Below are 21,011 nucleotides of genomic sequence, written 5' to 3'. Positions count from 1 at the left end.
GCTCGAGTCAAAGGTGGCCCCGCCCCTCGTTCGCTCCTATTGGTTGGAGGACCAACGGCTCCAGATCGGTCCTCCAGGTCTGCCCCCTCTTCCCATTGGTCCACGCTGCCGTCAATCAGCTGGGCATTGTGATGGTGACTTGCTGCTTGTCCAATAATCAGTGACAGAGTCTGAGTGTAACAATGACACACACAGGCTCCAATACAATCAGAGTGGGGATGGAGCACAGAGACAACACAGCAAAGCACTGACTTACTCTGAGTGTAACAATGACACACACAGGCTCCAATACAATCAGAGTGGGGATGGAGCACAGAGACAACACAGCAAAGCACTGACTTACTCTGAGTGTAACAAATACAATGTTTGATCAAATAATAAGAGTCACGTTGCAGTATGTTAGTGAACACATCATTTGATCCAATGTAATGGTAATACAGTCAGTATCTAGTGCACCCTCACCAAAGTTTAAGTTTCATTTGATACTGTGAGTGAGTCATGGTATATTGATATAATGTATTTAAATTTCGATGTGTGTTACTCTCCCATTGTCAGTATCAAACAATAACCTGTCTGTTATTCCAATTCTGCTGTATTTTACAACTGCAGCTCCTGGGGCTGATTGGAGTCTGGTATAATAATCACAAAGGTCGGTTTCAGTGTCTCTGAGGTCATTTTAACTGCAGGTAATCTGACATTAAGGGAGACAAGAGGCCCAACAAACATTTGATTATAATAGGAGGACAAAGTGTAAGGGAACAATGATATTTTAAGGTGTCTGTGTTATGGTGAGTGTCACTGGGAGGTGAGTGATAAAATACAAGTGGAAACATCATGACAGAGACACATGTGACTGACTCGGCCTGACTGAGAGCTGTTATACTCGAGGCGAGAATAATGAGGACATGTGGATCTCCTGAGATTTCTGATATCTGAGGTGTATCTGTTAGAGGAACTGAAAATAATCAGTTCCTCCTCATGGTTATCTCCAGTTCGCAAGTTACACAGACACACAGGAAAGAGATCTGACAGCTCATCAAACCCAATATTTTAATCTTCTGTTTGAGACACATTATAACTGAAAAGATCAAACATTAAAACCTTAGGAGAGAAACATTCAGAATGTCACAAAGATGAGTGAACTGTCCAATTAATCCCATTCACCATAACTCTGCCAATTTACCTTCTGCAAGTATTTATCCAATTCCCTTTGAAAGCTACTATTAAACCTGCTTCGAGCACCTGTCAGTTTGTGCATTCCAGATCATATCAAGTTATTGTGCAAAAAATTCTCCTTATCACCCCCTTCAGTTCTGTTGTCAATTATATTAAATCTCTGTGTCCTCTGCTTACAGACCCTCCTGCACCGAGGAAATCGATTCTCTCCATCGACAGACTTCCTGCTCCTGGGAGATAATTTCTCTCCATTGACACTATCATAAATCATTTGTCATTTTAAACACCTCTATTAAATCTCCCCATCACATTCCCTAATCTAAGATGGATAACCCATGTTTTTCCTGCCCTGAAGAATTACATGGACTCAAAATGTTAACTCTCTGAACAGATGCCGCCGGACCTGCCGGGTTTTTCTGCTTTTCTCCCTGTTTATCCTTCTATAATCAATCAGAAACTCTTCATGATTTTGAACATCTTGATCAAATAGGAACACACAAAGCCTGAGAAAGATACAGAGGAAGGGAGAGACAGAAAGACAGAGAAAAATTGAGAAAGATTTTAAAAAGCAGAAAGATGAGACGGTCAAAGATAAAAGCTGAGAAACAGAGGAAACAAGCAATACAGAGAGAATGATCTAGAATTTAAGGGAGCAGGCTATCAGTTCCCAGCTATGGGGAGCAGAGTCGGCATCTCCACATCAGAGCAGAGGGAACTCAGTGGGCGGCACGATAGCACAGTGGTTAGCACTGCTTCTTCACAGCTCCAGGGACCTGGGCTCGATTCCCGGCTCGGGTCACTGTCTGTGTGGAGTTTGCACATTCTCCTCGTGTCTGCGTGCGTTTCCTCCGGGTGCTCTGGTTTCCTTCCACAGTCCAAAGATGTGTGGGTTATGTTGATTGGCCATGCTAAAATTGCCGCTTAGTGTTCTGAGATGTGTAGGTTAGAGGGATTAGCGGGTAAATATATGTAGGGATATGGGGGTAGGGCCTGGGTGGGATTGTGGTCGGTGCAGACTCGATGGGCCGAATGGCCTCCTCCTGCACTGTAGGGTTTCTGTGATTCTATGATTCAGAAACTGATCCACAGACACAGCTGGTTTTATCTGCAAATGGAAACTCTGAACAGAAATAACTGACTCATTTGTAAATGTCACCACAATGTGACCTTTGTGACTCTGCCCTGACTCTCTGGACAGATACATAAGAACATAAGAAATAGGAGCAGGAGTAGGCCATCTAGCCCCTCGAGCCTGCCCCGCCATTCAATAAGATCATGGCTGATCTGACGTGGATCAGTACCACTTACCCGCCTGATCCCCATAACCCTTAATTCCCTTACCGATCAAGAATCCATCCATCCGCGCTTTAAACATATTCAGCGAGGTAGCCTCCACCACCTCAGTGGGCAGAGAATTCCAGAGATTCACCACCCTCTGGGAGAAGAAGTTCCTCCTCAACTCTGTCTTAAACCGAACCCCCTTTATTTTGAGGCTGTGTCCTCTAGTTTTAACTTCCTTACTAAGTGGAAAGAATCTCTCCGCCTCCACCCTATCCAGCCCCCGCATTATCTTATAAGTCTCCATAAGATCCCCCCTCATCCTTCTAAACTCCAACGAGTACAAACCCAATCTCCTCAGCCTCTCCTCATAATCCAAACCCCTCATCTCCGGTATCAACCTGGTGAACCTTCTCTGCACTCCCTCCAATGCCAATATATCCTTCCTCATATAAGGGGACCAATACTGCACACAGTATTCCAGCTGCGGCCTCACCAATGCCCTGTACAGGTGCATCAAGACATCTCTGCTTTTATATTCTATCCCCCTCGCAATATAGGCCAACATCCCATTTGCCTTCTTGATCACCTGTTGTACCTGCAGACTGGGCTTTTGCGTCTCATGCACAAGGACCCCCAGGTCCCTTTGCACGGTAGCATGTTTTAATTTGTTTCCATTGAGATAGTAATCCCATTTGTTATTATTTCCTCCAAAGTGTATAACCTCGCATTTCTCAACGTTATACTCCATTTGCCATATCCTCGCCCACTCACTCAGCCTGTCCAAATCTCTCTGCAGATCTTCTCCGTCCTCCACACGATTCACGATACAGGCCGCATTGACAGATGTTCTCACCAGATTGTGGTCCCTGGATTTATTTTCTGCTCAGAAGTGAGATGTGAGGTTTGGAACCGGCAGCAGAGAAACAGGAAGTTGTGTTACCTGAGAATGAAACAGCCGGCGTCAGTTTGATGTTATCACCGTGAACAGTCTTCCTGTCTGTGAGGGTGAACTCACTCTGACAGCATCAAGAACAACCACACAGATTGCTGCCAGTCTCAGCATTACAGTCACCTCCATTCCCATTTTAAACAATAAAGGAGATTATTTGGACTTTTAACACATTCACTGAATTGGGAGATGGACTGAGGGTCATCAGTGGGAGAAATGAGGAGGAATTAGAGAACAAATGAGTTTTCCCAAAGAGGGTTATTAGAAAAGAGGAGATTTAAAGTGAGTCAAGGCCTGTCAGAGGAAGTGGGAGAGAGAAACAGAGAGGATTGAATCTCCATCAATTAAATGTTTTCTCAGACAGCGAAGAGAGATGAAGTGTGTTTGTGCTTTTTCAGAGAGAGGTAATGAGAGAGAGAAAACAATGAATAAGTTTAAGCATTATCTGAAATAGGAAGGTTAAATGAGTGAGTGTTTGAAAGAACGATAGAGAGACATTAAGTGACGAAGACAGTTTCTGAGAGGAGAGAGATTAAGTGAAAATGAGAGAGGAGCGAGGTTAGAGTGTAAGAGAGGTGGAAGGTGAGGTAAGTGTGAGTGAATGCCTGGAGAAAGAGAGACGTTCAGTGAGTGTTAGAGAGATGAGAGATGTTGAGCGATTGAGTTTCTGAGAGAGAGGAGATGTTAAGTGAGTGAATGTCTGAAAGAGAGGAGAGCAGGTTCACACCCAGGGGTCACTGAGAATAATCAAAATAAGGAGATCACCCAGAAAACTACCAACAGGAAACTTCAGCTGAACACATCACTCATTCTTAAATGGTCAGTCAGGGCTCTGGTGCTGCTCAGCTTCTCTCTGTTCTGTTTATAATGGTTAAAGGCTGATAGGAGTGAGGTTTATTTAGAAGGATAGTGGATGGGAAGCACACAACAAAACTGAGAATTCTTGGACACACACTGCAGCTCCTTCTCTATCTGGGAATCAAATTGTTGTCTCATTGTCCCAGCAGTTAACAGGCTCCTTTGAACGTCTCCAGCTGCTACTTTAATGCAGACTTCAACCAATTTATTTGAAGCCAGTTTCTGTTCAATAAACCAGGACTGAAACACACACATTAAAATGTTTTACACTTTTTTTCATTTTTAGTCTGGAAACCTAAACCTGCCGTTTCACTCTCAGTCAGGAATAGATCCCAGTTTTACACCAATCTTTGACACACGTTTCCAGCATTCACCATTGTTCTTCCTGACTCTAAACACAGTTGTAAAGGAGCTTCTGTTCCGTGTCTCGGAGCTCTGAACCATGGAAAAGAACGACTGGGACACATTTCTTACACACCTCAGGATTCACCCACACGGGGACTTTGCTGTCAGTGAAAAGTGACGAAAAAGACCAAAGTGCTGTGTGACCCTCTCAGCGTGACCCTGAAGGACTGGGTCAAGAATGAAGTTCTGTTCCTACTGTATGATCCTCCCTCAGATTGCCCTTTCTGAGCTCCAGCCTGGTGACGTTAAACACTCAAATGGAAAAGACAAAAATCTACAACAATGATTCAATCAAATGTCTATTTCACATTTATTCAGAATATCAAACCTCAAACAGAAGAAAAAAGTCAGAGTGAAGATGATTCAGACCTGGATATGATTAACAGCATCAATAAGTGTAGAATCCAAACCTTGCAGTCCCTTGTGAACTCGCCGGTGTGTTAGCAGGTGGGATGACTGAATAAATCCCTTTCCACAGACATTACAGGTGAACGGCCTCTCCCCAGTGTGAACTCGCTGGTGTTTCAGAAGATAAGATAAATGAGAAAATCCCTTCCCACAGACAGAGCAGGTAAATGGCCTCTCCCCACTGTGAATTCTCTGATGTGTCAGCACGTTGGATGACTGACTGAATCCCTTCCCACATGTGGAGCAGGTGAACGGCCTTTCCCCAGTGTGAACTCGCTGGTGATTCAATAAGTTGGATGAACGAGTGAATCCCTTCCCACAAACGGAGCAAGTGAATGGCCTTTCCTCACTGTGAACCTGCTGGTGTGTCAGAAGGTTGTATGAACGGGTGAATCCCTTCCCACACACGGAGCAAGTGAATGGCCTCTCCTCACTGTGAACCTGCTGGTGTGTCAGAAGGTTGTATGAATGGGTGAATCCCTTCCCACATTCAGAGCAGGTGAACGGTCGATCCCCTGTGTGGAACTGCTGGTGTATCAGAAGGTTGGATGAATTAATAAATCCCTTCCCACAGTCTGAGCAGGTCATAGAAATCATAGAAACCCTACAGTGCAGAAGGAGGCCATTCGGCCCATCGAGTCTGCACCGACCACAATCCCACCCAGGCCCTACCCCCACAAGGGCCTCTCCCCAGTGTGAATTCTCTGGTGGTTCAGTAGGGCAGATGGGCAGCTGAATCCCTTCCCACACACACAGCAGGTGAATGGCCTCTCCCCAGTGTGAGTATATTGGTGCGTCAGCAGATCCTTTTTGTTTTTAAAGCTCTTCGCACAGTCAGAACAATTAAAAAGTTTGTTATCAGAGTGAACAAGTTGATGTGTCTGCAAGTGGGATGACTGAATGAATCCTTTCCCACACACAGAGCAGGTGAACGGTCTCTCCCCAGTGTGAATTCGTTGGTGTGTCAGCAGATCTTTTTTGCATTTAAAACTCTTCTCACAGTCAGAACATGTAAACAGTTTCTCATCAGTGTGAACAAGTTGGTGTGTCACAATGTGGGATGAGCGAGTGAATCCCTTCCCACACACAGGGCAGGTGAACGGCCTCTCCCCAGTGTGAACCCGTTGGTGAGTCAGAAGATTGTATGAATGGGTGAATCCCTTCCCACAGACGGAGCAGGTGAACGGTCTCTCCCCAGTGTGACTGCGCCGATGAACTTCCAATTGTGATGGGAAACCGAATCCCTTCCCACAATCCACACATTCCCACGGTTTCTCCATGGTGCTGGTGTCCTTGTGCTTCTCCAAGTTGGATGATCAGTTAAAGCCTGGTCCACACACACAACATACATATAGTTTCACCCTGCTGTGAAAAGTGTTATGTTTCTTCAGGCTGTGTAACTGGTTAAAGATCTTTCCACAGTCAGTTCGCTGGAACACTCTCACTCGGGTGTGGGTTTGTCCCGATACTTTTCCGGTCACACTGATGTTAAATTTCTTTGCCCACAGGCAGAACAGACAAATATTTCTCCTTCCACATTCAAAGGCCGATGATATTCAGCTCCTAAGGAACTGAATAACTTTGTCAGATGTGATGTCCGGTTTGAGTTTTCCGACTGCCGTTCCTTCACTTCGAATATCCTGTAAAAAAGTTTAGAAAAGTCATCACTGTCAGAACTGGATAAAAATTCTGAACAATTCCAGTTTCTCTGGAACATTTTTTCCTCTCTTGTTCCCCCAAATCTGTAAATCCCCGTCCCACACACTCTCCCTCCTCCCTGGGCTGAAATCCAAACCCATCTCCACCATTTTTTTCCTCCACTCCCAGTTTTCTCCCTCCCTCTCCTCTGTCTGGGTTCAGTTCATGATGTGGTTTTAAGACTTGATGAGCTGTAAGTATTCGCATTCCAACCATTATTCTGTAAATTGAGTTTGTGTCTTTATATGCCCTGTTTGTGAACAGAATTCCCACTCACCTGATGAAGGAGCAGCGCTCCGAAAGCTTGTGGCTTTTGCGACCAAATAAACCTGTTGTACTTTAACCTGGTGTTGTTAAACTTCTTACTGGGTTCAGTTCTCCAGCTCCTGTCTGCAGACTGACAATAAAACCAATGGATCTTATTGGGGGTGTTGGAGCCTCCAGCGGGTGGTTGTGAATCCTCCCCGCCCACCTCCCAGGGTTTCCTTCCTTCCCAGAGATCAGAGTCCTCATTGATTTGAGGCCAAAGTGTAACCTCTTATTTATTGTCCCCCTCCCCCATCCTCTGATGTGAACCATCCTCCAGTGGTTGAGCCAGGATGGGGCCGTTAACCTGGGCCTGTTCCCGGGAGGGAGGGAGGGAGAAGCCCCGCAGCTGCAAACCAGGGAGCTGACAATGATTCTGAAGGGTTTGCGGATCCACAAAGTGTTTCCAAATCCTCCCAGACACCGCCTAACGCTGACTCCGCTTCTCCGGGACAAACAAGCACCAAGGCCAGCAATGACACTGCGCATGCTCCACATCACAATGCCCGGGCACTGATTGACGGCAGCTCCGGACCAATAGGAAGAGGGGGCGGGGCTGGGGGACCGAGCGGGAGCGGCTGGTCCTCCAACCAATCAGAGTGAATGAGAGGCGGGGCTGAGCCCGGATCTCCCTCATTGGCTGAAACTCTGCATCATTGTGAAAGCTGCTTTGTGTCAAACTCCAGGAGAAAACTGGACCTTTCTGTTTGTGGCTTCAAACAGATGAGCGGAAAGGAAGGGATCTGGAAAGCAGCAGACACCAGGTTATTCTGGGAGAAATAGGACCTCTGCAATGTCAAGTTTTACACAGCACACGGGCAGCCTGTGGTTTCACCCTGGATGGAGAATCTCCGAATTGCATCATTCAAATCACTCCATGGAATTCTCAGGAACCACATTGTTTGTTTGGAGAGGAAGGCTTGTAGTACAGTTAATGAAAAGCAGCACACAGCTAAACACAGAGGCCCACACATTCTCTCCCGCAGTCACACACAAACGGACATCTTCTCAACGCACAGAAACCCACGTATATCAACAGGTACATGCACAGAGGATATACGCAGATTTACTCCATGATACACACATGGATACACTTACTCACACACAAATATACACACGGGACACTTACTGTCCTTTGGGGCGGACAACGCTCACCCACCTGTCTAATATTCGGGATAAAGCCACAAAGTTCAAGAAATTTCGGGAAAAATGACCCTCCAAGGACAACGAGCAGTCTTGACCATCCAATATTCGACCTTCTTCTCTGAAACAGAATCTTACATTCAGCACAGAAACAACAACAAACACTAACATTAAACATTCCGTTCCCACCCTATGTTATCAGGCCCATTTGGAGATAGTAGACAATGCAGAATATCTCAGGATAATTGCAGCCACTCATTTTCCTTTTGTAATTACAGAAATGCTCATCCTCTCATATTGATCATCGAGTTGTTGAAGGAAATATTGATCGTCTCGTTATTGAAGGAAATTCTAAGACAGGTTAGAAGGAGAAAAAAAATCTAATGTTATTGTAACTCTGCAGTCCAATATTCCCTTGGCCCTAATCCTTGCTGCTCTAATCTGATAGGATTAGATGTATTGCACAATACCTAGCAGGTGCCATTGACATTGTACATCTTCGTTATCAATAATACTCCTAACTTAGTATCATCCACAAACTTACTAACCATGCATTGTACATTCACATCCAAATTTGTTTTGATTTGATTGGATTTATTATTGTCAAATATATACAGTGAAAAGTATTGTTTCTTGCGTGCTATACAGACAAAGCATAACATTCATGGAGAAGGAAAGGAGAGAGTGCAGAATGTAGTGTTACAGTCATAGCTAGGGTGTAGAGAAAGATCAACTTAGTGCGACGTAAGTCCATTCAAAAATCTGATGGCAGCAGAGAAGAAGATGTTCTTGAGTTGGTTGGTATGTGACTTCAAGATTTTATATCTTTTTCCCGACAGAAGAAGGTGGAAGGTGGACATTGACCTACACAAGAAAGCCAGATACAATCGAAAGATGCCAAAAGACAATACCAGACCAAGCTAGAGTCCCAGGCAAGCCACACCGACCCCAATTATGGCAAGGTCTGCAAGACATAACAGGCTACAAGATGAAGGCATATAAAATTGCCAGCTCCAACGCACCCCTCCCTGATGAGCTCAATGCATTCTACGCCCGTTTTGAGAAAGTGGTCAGCAAGAGCATGCCCTCCACCCTGGAAGCCCTGGATGAACCTGTATCTGGGGTCACCACTTCAGATGTCAGAGCAGCTTTGTTGAAGGTCAACCCACGGAAAGCAACTGACCCAGATGGGGTACCTGGAAATGCACTCAGATCCTGCGCGGATTAGCTGGCAGAGGTATTCACAGACATCTTCAACCTCTCTTTACAAGAATCTGAGGTCCCTATCTGCTTCAAGAAGATGACCATCATCCCGGTACCTAAGAAAAATCAAGCAGCATGCCTTAATGACTATCGGCGGTGGCTCTGACATCCATCATTATGAAGTGCTTCGAAAGGTTAGTCATGGCACAAGTCAATTCCAGCCTCCCGGACTACCTGGATCCACTACAGTTTGCCTACCACTGCAACAGGTCCACAGCAGACGCCATTTCCCTGGCCCTGCACTCAACCCTGGAACACCTAGATAACAAGGACACCTATGTCAGGCTCCTATTTATTGACTACAGCTCAGCTTTCAACACTATTATTCCCAAGAAACTCCTCTCCAAACTCCATGGCCTGGGCCTTGGCACCTCCTTCTCTGACTGGATCCTGAACTTCCTAATTCATAGACCACAATCAGCAAGGATAGGCAACAACACCTACTCCATGATCATCCTCAACATTAGTGCCCCACAAGGCTGTGTTCTCAGCCCCCTACTATACTCCTGATACACCTATGACTGTGCGGAAAAATTTGACACATGACAGGTAGACATCAACACGCATGCTATAATTGACCTCAGAATCCTCGGGTGGCACAGTGGTTAGCACGGCTGCCTCAGCGCCAGGGACCTGGATTCAATTCCCAGCTTGGGTAACTGTCTATGTGTCATTTGCACATTCTCTCCGTGTGGGTTTCCTCTGGGCGCTCCGGTTTCCTCCCACACTACAAAGATGTGCGGGTTAGGTGGATTGGCCATGCTAAATTGCCCCTTAGTATCAGGGGACTACTAGGGTAAATGCATGGGGTTATGGGGATAGGACCTAGGTGGGAATGTGGTCAGTGAAGACTCGATGGGCCGAATGGCCTCCTTCTGTACGTAGGATTCTATGATTAAGACAAAAAGAAATAAGAACAGGAGAAGGCAGATCGGCCCCTCAGGCCTGCTCCAGCATTCAATAGGATCATGGCTGACCCAACATTCCTCACATCCACTTTCCTGCCCTTTCCCCATAACCCCTGATTCCCTTATTGATCAAAAATCTAACTCAGCCTTAAATATACCACAAGGATTTTGCTCCCATAGCTCTCTCTGGCAAGGAATTCCAAAGACTCACAACGCCCTGAGAGAAGAAATTCCTCTTCATCTCAGACTTGAATTGGCTTCAGGAGGTTAAAATCCTGTTTTGTTTCCCCTGCTGATTTATCTCCAGTGACCAGACAATCGGAGTGAATGAGGGGCGGGGCTGGAGGACTGAGCGGGACAGCCTGGTCCTCTAGCCAATCGGAGTGAATAAGGGGCGGGGCGGGAGGACCAAGCGGGACAGCCTGGTCCTCCAGCCAATAGGAGTGAATGAAGGGCGGGACTGGAGGACCGAGGGGGACAGTCTGGTCCTCCAGCCAATGGGAGTGAATGAGGGGCGGGGCTGGTGGACGGGGCGGGACAGCCTGGTCCTCCAGCCAATCGGAGTGAATGAGGGGAGGGGCTGCAGGACCGTACGGGAGAGCCTGGTCCTCCAGCCAATGGGAGTGAATGAGGGGCGGGGCTGAGTGCGGACCCCCATTGTGATCTGGAGCATGCGCATTGCCGCTCACAGTTGAGGATTGAGGCGGTTGTGGGAATTATCAGCCCGGGAGATACCGCCGGATAAATCAGGAACGAGAGACGGAGCCGGTGGGTGGGTTGGTTTGGAGGCTTCATAAGACATGCTGTATAGGCCCCAAGTCCTCATACGAAGCTCGGATTCGGTATTTAAACGGATGACAGCTGCTCGGCCTTTACCCTCAGACAGGCCCGGGTGAACGGCCGCCATCTTGAGACGGGCACAGCTTGCGGCGGAGCGCGTGCGCAGACAGAGGGAGTTCCAGGCTCATTCCAGATCCCGATTGAATCTGATTGGTTGGAGGACCAGCGTCTCCCGCTCGGTCATCCGGCCCCGCCTCCTCTTCCTATTGGTCCGAGCTGCCGTCAATCAGCCCCTGGGCATTGTGAGCTGGAACAAACCCTTCAGAATCATTGTCAGCTCCCTGGTTTGCAGCTGCGGGGCTTCTCACTCCCTCCCTCCCGGGAACAGACCCAGGTTAACGGCCCCATCCTGGCTCAGCCACTGGAGGATGGTTCACATCAGAGGATGGGGGAGGGGGACAATAAATCATCGAATCCCTACAGTGTAGAAGGAGACCATTCGGCCCAGTGAGTCTGCACCGACCACAACCCCATCCCTCACTGTTTGTATGTTCCCACAACTCTGGGAGAAGACAGCCTCACACAGCCTGACCTCAGTTCTGGCAAGACCCATTCACCATTCTTTGATTTGATTTATTATTGTCACGTGTATTATCATACAGTGAAAAGTATTGTTTCTTGCGCACTATACAGACAAAACATACCGTTCATAGAGAAGGAAATGAGAGGGTGCAGAATGTAGTGTTACAGTTACAGCTAGGGTGTAGAGAAAAATCAACTTAATGCAAGGTAAGTCCATTCAAAAGTCCGACAACAGCAGGGAAGAAGTTGTTCTTGAGTCGGTTGGTACGTGACCTCAGACTTCTGTATCTTTTTCCCGACCGATAAAGATGGAAGAGAGAATGTCCGGGATGCATGAGGTCCTTAATTATGCTGGCTGCTTTGCCGAGGCAGCAGGAAGTGTAGCAGAGTCAATGGATTGGAGGCACATCTTTGGACTGTGGGAGGAAACTGGAGCACCCGGAGGAAACCCACACAGACATGGGGAGAACATGCAGACTCCATACAGAGAGTGACCCAAGCCAGGAATCAAACCTGGGTCCCTGGCGCTGTGAGGCAGCAGTGCTAAACACTGTGCCACCCCAGAGGGAGGGGGTGGAATCTGCAAGTAAGGAAAGGAATTGTGAAGATGGTGTGATGGATTTAGCAGGCTGATCAACTCTCATGGTGAAAATTATGGTACAGCCTGCCCTGGAGTCCAAATGAATGGTGGATGGGTCTTGCCAGAACTGAGGTCAGGCTGTGTGGAAGTGGCGTCTGCCAGAGTTGTGGGAACATGGAAACAGTGAGGGATGGGGTTGTATGCAATGAGAAAGCCTGGGACAGTGGACTCAAATACAGATTAATCCTGTTAAATATGGGACAGACAGTTAGCCTGGGAAGAGTGTGTGGGATGAGGAGTCACTGTTTTCAAGGCACAAATAAAGACAGATGTATCATGAAAAATGTAATTCTGTTCAGAATTTCTCTATTTATAAATTTTGTAAACTCCTTTTTCCAGGAAATTAGAGTGTGTGGATTTATGGACAGTAAGCTCAAACTGAACATCACAGAATGATCTGACAGAATCACTCAGTTCACCACAGCCATCATCATCAGTGTTTGAATTTGGAAGGAGCAATGTTTGTCTGTGAGACCATTTCAAACATCAGTGTGACAGGAAAAGCATCAAAACACATCCTGGAATGAGAGTGCTGCAGAGCACTAACCGTGAAAGATCTTTAACTCGTTAAACAGCCTGTAAAAACATCAGACCGCTCGCAGCGGGGAGTAACTACACGTACTCTGTGTGTGTTCAACTGATTCTGCAACCTGGAGAGGGACAAGGAAACTGGCACCATGGAGAAATCATGGAAATGTGAGGACTGTGGTAAAGGATACAATTCTTCATCCCGGCTGGAAATCCATCGACGCGTTCACACTGGGGAGAAGCCATTCAGCTGTTCCGTGTGTGAGAGGAGATTCACTCAGTCATCTGCCCTTCGGTTACACCAGCGGCTTCACGCTGTGAAGAAGCCATTCAGCTGCACAACCTGTGGAGAGAAATTCCAGACTTCATCCCTTCTCACTGAACACCAGCGGATTCACACGGGTGCCAAACCATTCATTTGCTTTGTGTGTGGGATGGGATTCACTCAGATATTCGCTATCCAGTCACACCACCGAATGCACACGAAGGAGGATCCATTCAGGTGCACCACCTGTGGAGAAAGTTTCAGGCAGTCAACCGACCTCAATAAACACCAACACACTCACACTGGGGAGAAGCCGTTCACCTGCTCCGTGTGTGGGAAGGGATTCCCTTGGTCATCCCAACTGCTGTCACATCGGCGAGTTCACACCGGGGGGAGACCGTTCACCTGCTCATTGTGTGGGGAGGGGTTCACTCAGTCACAACGTCTGTTGAGACACCAGCAAATTCACAAGTGACTGTTTGCTGCTGTTAAAAACATTCAGGATCGATAGTCTGACAATATCTGGTTTGATTCTGCTGATGTTAACAATCCGATAACTCGCTAGAATCTGGAGATGTCACGATTTTTGGGCTGTTTTGTCCCTTTTTAAAATCGCCATCTGTGATCTTTCTCCTCAATTCAAGAACCCTCAGCAGAAGTTTAGTTGCAAGAAAAGTTATGAAGTTTTCAGAATCTTAGAAATCCTACAGCACAGAAAGAGGCCATTCGGCCCATCGAGTCTGCACCGACCACAATCCCACCCAGGCCCTACCCCCATATCCCTACATATTTACCCACTAATCTCTCTAACCTACGCATCCCAGGACACTAAGGGCAATTTTTAGCATAGCCAATCAACCTAACCCACACATCTTTGGACTGTGGGAGGAAACCGGAGCACCCGGAGGAAACCCACGCAGACACAAGGAGAATGTGCAAACTCCACACAGACAGTGACCCAAGACGGGAATCGAACCCAGGTCCCTGGAGCTGTGAAGCAGCAGTGCTAACCACTGTGCTACCGTGCCGCCCAAATTCAGTCCTAAATTGATCTTTGATACAAAATGTACAATTCAGTGTCTGAAATGTTCCACTGATTAACATCTCCAATTAAAAAGTGCTGATTAATCCTTGCTGACAATTCTTACTGACTTCTTCGCAGTGCCGTGTCCATTATGAAATTAAATGATGAAAGGAAGCGAAACAAAGAAGTGAAATATTGCACAGTCACATCAGTCTTCTGTGGCAAAGAGTTCCAACAGATTCACCACTCTCTGGCTGAAGAAATTCCTCCTAATCTCTGTTTTAAAGGATCGTCCCTTTAGCCTGAGGTTGTGCCCTGTAGTATTCCGGTTAACACACTGGAATACTCCCTTGGCCCTTTAGGATAATGTCACTGCAGTATATGGGATCTGCAGAAACATTTAATTACATTCTACCAGCCACCTGGTATGCTTAACTGTGGAAACCCTTTTCCATTAAGGTCTCAGATTACTACAGCAGATATGCATTGTTCTGACTCGACGAGCTGGGCTGTGGAATTAATTGGATAGATCTTCCAGAGAGCCAGCAGAGACATAATGGGCCAAATGGTTTCTATTTATGCTGTATCATTCTCTAAAACAGTGAATATTCAGTATCAGGGAGAGAGAGAAGAACCAGTGAATGTGCGATTGAACCCAGCCAGAATCAGCACCATAAAAGGAGGAGTGAGAGGGGAAACGGTATAAAAGCTTTGAAACCATTGCATGGTCCTGCAGCAGAACTTTGAGAAATGGAGCACAGCAATGTACCAATTCTCAATATTTCATTAATTTACCTCAAATGCTTACAACGTTATTATGAATTAATTGCATGAGGTTTCAATGGCGGTTATTACCCAGCATTCGTTGCGGCTGTGACAGTGCCCTATTCACTGCACAGGAGCCCGGTGCGCAAGCGCAGTGCTGTATCTGGCGCATGCGCAGTGTCACTTTGCTCGGAGCCCTGCGAGTGCTGGAGACGCTTATTTCAAGGGGTGGGAATCGGTGGGGCGGAGGGAGGAATGGAGCCGGGAGTCGGGGTGGGGAGGAAACAGAGGCTTCACAAACATCTGCTGTAGGCCGCAAGGTCTGAATAAGAGCCTTCCGGTCCCGGGTTTGCAGCTCCGTGGATTTTATCCGGGACCAGGCCCAGTGCCGCGGCCGCCATCTTTGTTTAGCGGGGACCAGAGCGCATGCGCGGTCAGTGGGCAGAGCTTCAGGATTTGGGTGACCAGGAGAGACAATGTTTGAGTCATTGACTGACAGGCCGGGTTAATGGATGCTGCCTTTCACCTTCTCAATTTGCAGCGGCGGCTCGCCGTCTTTTATACACTTTGATCATACAGACATTAGCGGTTACTTCGTCATTAGCTTTGGGTGGTTACCTGTACTTAGCCAATTGGGCTCCCCTCGCAATAATTGACCTCCAATCACATTCCTTCAAAAACAACTGTTAACAAAAACCCACAACTTTTTGTTTCGGTTCCCCTTTATCTTAAGCTAAGCTGACCATCAGGACCTCGCGGTCTGGTTTTTTTTGTCTGTTCCGTATTTTTTATACAATAACAGGATGTAGCTCAAAGGTTAGTTCGTTATTTAGTCAGCAACAGAATGATCTTTGTTAACCACAGGATAACTGCTGGGCACAGCCCTGTAGTCATGTACGCATTAACTTTCAAAGGTCACAGTCTTAATTTCACTCCAAAAATCAAATCTCATTTATCTAAAATCTAATGAGCACAGATGCACCCCTCCTAAACTTTCCTCATAAAACAGACCCCTTCATGCCCGAAATCAGCGAGTGAACCTTGTCTGAATTGCTTCCAATGCAAGTATTTTCCATCTTAAGTAATCTTATGCCAGAAAACAGGAGGGGAGAATGTTATGTGGATTCAGGATTGACAAAGGATTGTTGGAGGTGACACAGTGGTTAGCACTTCTGTCTCATAGCGCCAGAGACCCGGTTCAATTCCAGCCTCGGGTAATTGGCTGTATGGAGTTTGCACATTCTCCCTCTGTCTGTGTGGGTTTCCTCTGGGTGCTCTCGTTTCCTCCCACACTCCAAAGAGTGGGTTGGTCGACCATGCTAAATTGTCCCTTTGTGTCCCAAGATGAGCGGGAAGGAAAAGATTAGTGATGTATGTACATCAGGTTACAGGGATAGGGCCTGAGTAAAGGAGCTCTGTTAGAAACTTGGTGCAGACTCGATGGGCTAAAAGGTCTCCTTCTGCACTGCAGAGATTCTGTGATTTTGGAATCTCCTTTTACAGATGGTTAGAAGAAGAGGATTTTTACAGCAATCTCAAACCCCCCAAAAAATGTGTGTTTCTTAATTTCAAGCCACAATTGACACATGACTCTTGTAATCTCCTTTTGCAGGGAGTTGGAACATTTGAAGATTGCAATTTTTCTCTGATTCCAGTGCTTCTGACATCTTTCCAGCCGCAGGTTTTAAATGAGAAAATAGTGAAATTGTTTCAGAGGTGAGTATTATTGAACATTTACCTATAATTTTGAATTTTCGTCCTGTGCTCTGTTATCTGTACTCTCGTTCCACGTCTCTGGGGCTGGTGTGACTCCGTTACTGTGGATCTGAATCCATGTCCATCCATTGCTTTGTTTCACCTCTGCCCTCCCTGATCACCTCTCTGTCATTGTCAGTTCAGAGAAGGATCTGCAGGCTGATAGCTGGGATGAAGGGATTGTTTTGTGAGGAAAGTTTGGGCCTGTATTGACTGGAGTTTAGAGGTGATCATAGTATTGACATCAGATTGTGAGGTAGTGATTAGTATAGATGAAGAGAGGATGTTTCCAATGTTGGGGATTCCAGAATTAGTCGGCAGATTGTCAAAATAAAGGGTCCCCCATTTCTGATGGCGAGGAGGAGAAATGTCTTCCCTCAGAGGGCCGTTAGTCTTTGCAATTCTCTTCCCCAGAGAGCAGTGGAGGCTGCATCATTAAATATACTCAAAATACAGAGAATTCTGATCGAAAAGGGAGTCAAGGGTGACAGGAAGAAAAGTGGAGTTAAGATCACAATCAGATCAGCCATGATCTTGATGGGGAGACGATGGCCTTGTGGTATTATTGCTGGACTATTAATTCAGAAACTCAGCTAATGTTCTGGGGACCCGGGTTTGAATCCTGCCATAGAATCATAGAAATCCTACAGTACAGAAGGAGGCCATTCAGCCCATCGAGTCTGCACCGACAACAATCCCACCCCACAGCAGCTGGTGGAATTTGAATTCAATTAAAAATATCTGGAATTAAGAAATTCCTGATGACCATGAAACCCTTTCGATTGTCGGAAAAACCTATCTGGTTCACTAATGTGCTTCAGGGAATGAAATCTGCCATCCTTAACTGGTCTGGCCTTCATGTGACTCCAAAGCCACAACAATGTGGTTGACTCTCAACTGCCCTCCAAGGGCTACTGGGGATGGGTAATAAATGCTGGCCAGCCAGCAACATCCATGTCCCATGAATGAATAAAAAAAATTCAATTGAACAGCTTGGTGGGCTGAATTTCTAACTATTTCTTATGATCTGTCAGGAACATGAAATGGTGAGTGTCGATCAGCATTAATTAGCACCTTCAGGAGAATTGGGTAGTTTATATTATAGAACTCATAGAAACCCTACAGTGCAGAAGGAGGCCATTCGGCCCATCGAGTCTGCACCGACCACAATCCCACCCAGGCCCTACCCCCACATATTTACCCGCTAATCCACGCATCTCAGAACTCTAAGGGGCAATTTTTAACCTGGCCAATCAACCTAACCCACACATCTTTGGACTGTGGGAGGAAACCGGAGCACCCGGAGGAAACCCACGCAGACACGAGGAGAATGTGCAAACTCCACACAGACAGTGACCCGAGCCGGGAATCGAACCCGGGACCCTGGAGCTGTGAAGCAGCAGTGCTAACCACTGTGCTACCGTGCCGCCCCTAAAGTTTAAAGTTTATTTATTAGTCTCAAGTAAGGCTTATATTAACACTGCAATTTCTCTTAAAGACATTGAGATCCTTTGCTCCCTCAGCTTGACACATTGATTTCTGGCTAAAAAGTCCCTTTCCTAATGTTCACAATTAAAGGGCTGGTTTCCTGAGGAGATGGCTGACATTTAAAAGAACAATAAATTAATATAGGACAGAGATATGCTTAGTGTTGTTATATTGTAGATTTGGTATATTATTTATGGTTCTGTAACAAAGTACATTTATCATTATTTCTCATCTTGTAATGTAACACTGAAGCAATGTTATATATTTCCACTCATTGAGTCATTACAGCGCAGAAGGAGTCCATTCAGTAACTCGAATCCATGCCGACTCTCTGTAGAACAATCCAGTCAGTCCCATTCCCTTTCTATATTCCCTTTCCCCTGCGAGTTTATTTCCTTCATGTGCCCATCTAATTTCTGATATATATTAAAGGGGACAGTAAACTAATATCGGACAGAGACACGTCTGATGTTTTTTTATTCATCCTTGGGACACGGGCATTGCCGGCTGGGCCAGCATTTATTGCCCATCCCTAATTGCCCCTTGAACTGAATGGCTCGCTGGGCCATTTCGGAGGATGGTTGAGAGTCAACCACATTACTGTGGCTCTGGAGTCACATGTAGGCCAGACTGGGTAAGGACGGCAGATTTCCTTCCCTAAAGCACATTAATGAACCAAATGGGTTTTTCTGGTCAATCAACAATGATTTCATGGTCATCAGTAGATTCTTAGTTCTAGATTTTGTTTTTAAATTCAAATTCCACCATCTGCCGTGGCAGGATTCAAACCTGGGTCCCCAGAACATCAGCTAAATTTCTGGATTAATAGTCTAGCGATAATACCACGAGGCTATCCGCTTCCCTGTTATATGGTACAGATTAGATATATTATTTATAGCTCTGTAATAAAATACACTTATTATATCTGGCTGTGTAATTTTGGACGACAGCTATATTATATATTTCCAACAATCTCTTCCCTCAGAGAATTGTTAGTATCAAGATTTCTCTTCCATAGGGACCAGTGGAGGGATTGAATGTATTCAAGGATGAGTTAGACAGTTTTTGAATGACAAGGGAGTCAATAATTATTGGGAACAGGCTGGAAAATGGAGAGAAAGCTCAGATGAGGAAGGATTTCTTCACTCAAGGATGTGGTGATGTTTTGGATTCTCTACCCCAGAGGACTATAGAGCCTCAGTCATCAAGAATTTTCAAGAGAGGGATTGATAGGTTTCTAGATATTGAAGATATCGATGTATATGGGGGACAGTGTGGGGAAAATAATGCAGAGGTAGATCAACCAATAATCTGAATGAATGGTTGAGCAGACTCGATGGGCCGAATGCTGACTGCAGCTCCTATTTGTTCTGATTTCTGTGCTGGACAGGAAGCAGTGAGCATGGATCTGTCAATCAGCCTCAATCAGCACCTTCAGGAGAATTGGGAGGGTGAATATTAGATACAGCAGAGTGAGAATGGAGGGAGAGTGTGTGGGATGGAGGCTCACGTCTTTTGGGGAATGGGAGAGGAAAGAACGTTCATTAGAATCACAGAATTGCTGCATCTTATCAACCGTCCCTGAGCTTTCACAATGAATCCCACTTCTGAGGACACCCTTATCTCTGACTTGTCTGTACTGCTGGCAGTCTCACAAAGCAGCTGCCTGTGTGCTGATACGGGAGGCCCTGCTGGGCAAGTTTAATGCTCCATGACTGTGTCTTTAATGAATGCTCCATAAACTAGAAATGTAGATTTGAATTTCGATCATATTCTGAATTGCGATTTCTTTTTTTCTAAATTGACTTACAGGATATTAGACAAGGAGAAATCAGACAGAAATCTCCAACATCACATCGAGATCTGACAGAGTGACTTGATTTCTTGGGACCTGAATATCATCGGCTTTTGAAGCTAGCAGGAGAAATGTTTGTTTGGCCTCTTGGCTTCAAAAGATTGTAAACATCGCTGTGACTAGGAATGCACTGAGATACACACACCCGAGTGAGAGTGTTCCAGTGCACTGAGTGTGGAAAGAGCTTTAACCAGTTACACAGCCTGAAAATACATCGCAGCATTCACAGCGGGAGAGACTGTACCTGTGTTCTGTGTGAGATTTAACTGATTGTTTAACCTGGAGAGTCACAAGGACACCCGAACCATGGAGAAACCGTGGAAATGTGGGAAATGTGGGAAGGGATTCAGGTTCCCATCTCTACTGGAAATTCATCAACGCAGTCACACTGGGGAGAGGCCGTTCACCTGCTCTGTGTGTGGGAAGGGATTCACTGACTTACCTAATCTGCAGAGACACCAACGAGTTCACACTGGGGAGAGGCCATTCACCTGCTGTGTGTGTGGGAAGGGATTCAGTCAGTTATCCAGCCTGCAGAAACACAATCTCACTCACACCAATGAGAGACCATTTAAATACTCTGACTGTGGGAGCGGTTTCAAAAGCTCTGGGGAACTGCTGTCCCACCAGCGCGCTCACATTGAGGAGAGACCGTTCAGCTGCTCTCACTGCACAAAGAGATTTAGAACTTCATCCAACCTGAAGATACACCAGCGAGTTCACACTGGGGAGAGACCATTCACCTGCTCTGTGTGCGGGAAGGGATTCACTCAGTCATCCCATTTACAAACACACCAGGGAGTTCACACTGGGGAGAGGCCGTTCACCTGCTCTGTGTGTGGGAAGGGATTCGCTCAGTTATCCAGCCTGCAGAAACACAATCTCTCTCACACCAATGAGAGACCATTTAAATGCTCTGACTGTGGGAGTGGTT

At 46.1% G+C, this 21,011-nt stretch overlaps 1 protein-coding gene across 2 annotated transcripts; it reads left to right on the top strand.

Annotated features, from left to right (window-relative positions):
- Positions 1-11,075: 11,075 nt before the first annotated feature.
- LOC144483003 (uncharacterized) lies at positions 11,076-14,322 on the top strand. 2 transcript variants are annotated; one of them, XM_078201827.1, is made up of 2 exons: positions 11,076-11,163; positions 12,737-14,322. In XM_078201827.1, the coding sequence occupies exon 2, from the start codon at positions 13,075-13,077 to the stop codon at positions 13,663-13,665; it is 591 nt and encodes a 196-aa protein (XP_078057953.1). In that variant the 5' UTR covers positions 11,076-11,163; positions 12,737-13,074; the 3' UTR covers positions 13,666-14,322. The 2 variants fall into 2 exon arrangements, with proteins under 2 accessions (XP_078057953.1, XP_078057954.1); XM_078201828.1 differs by having other exon boundaries at positions 11,076-11,167.
- The last annotated feature ends 6,689 nt before the right edge of the window (positions 14,323-21,011 follow it).

This window comes from Mustelus asterias, unplaced genomic scaffold (genome assembly GCF_964213995.1).
Source record: "Mustelus asterias unplaced genomic scaffold, sMusAst1.hap1.1 HAP1_SCAFFOLD_44, whole genome shotgun sequence".
NCBI classification, from domain to species: Eukaryota; Metazoa; Chordata; class Chondrichthyes; order Carcharhiniformes; family Triakidae; genus Mustelus; species Mustelus asterias.
The sequence above is the reverse complement of the archived record's forward strand: the minus strand, read 5'-3'. Positions and strand labels throughout refer to the sequence as shown.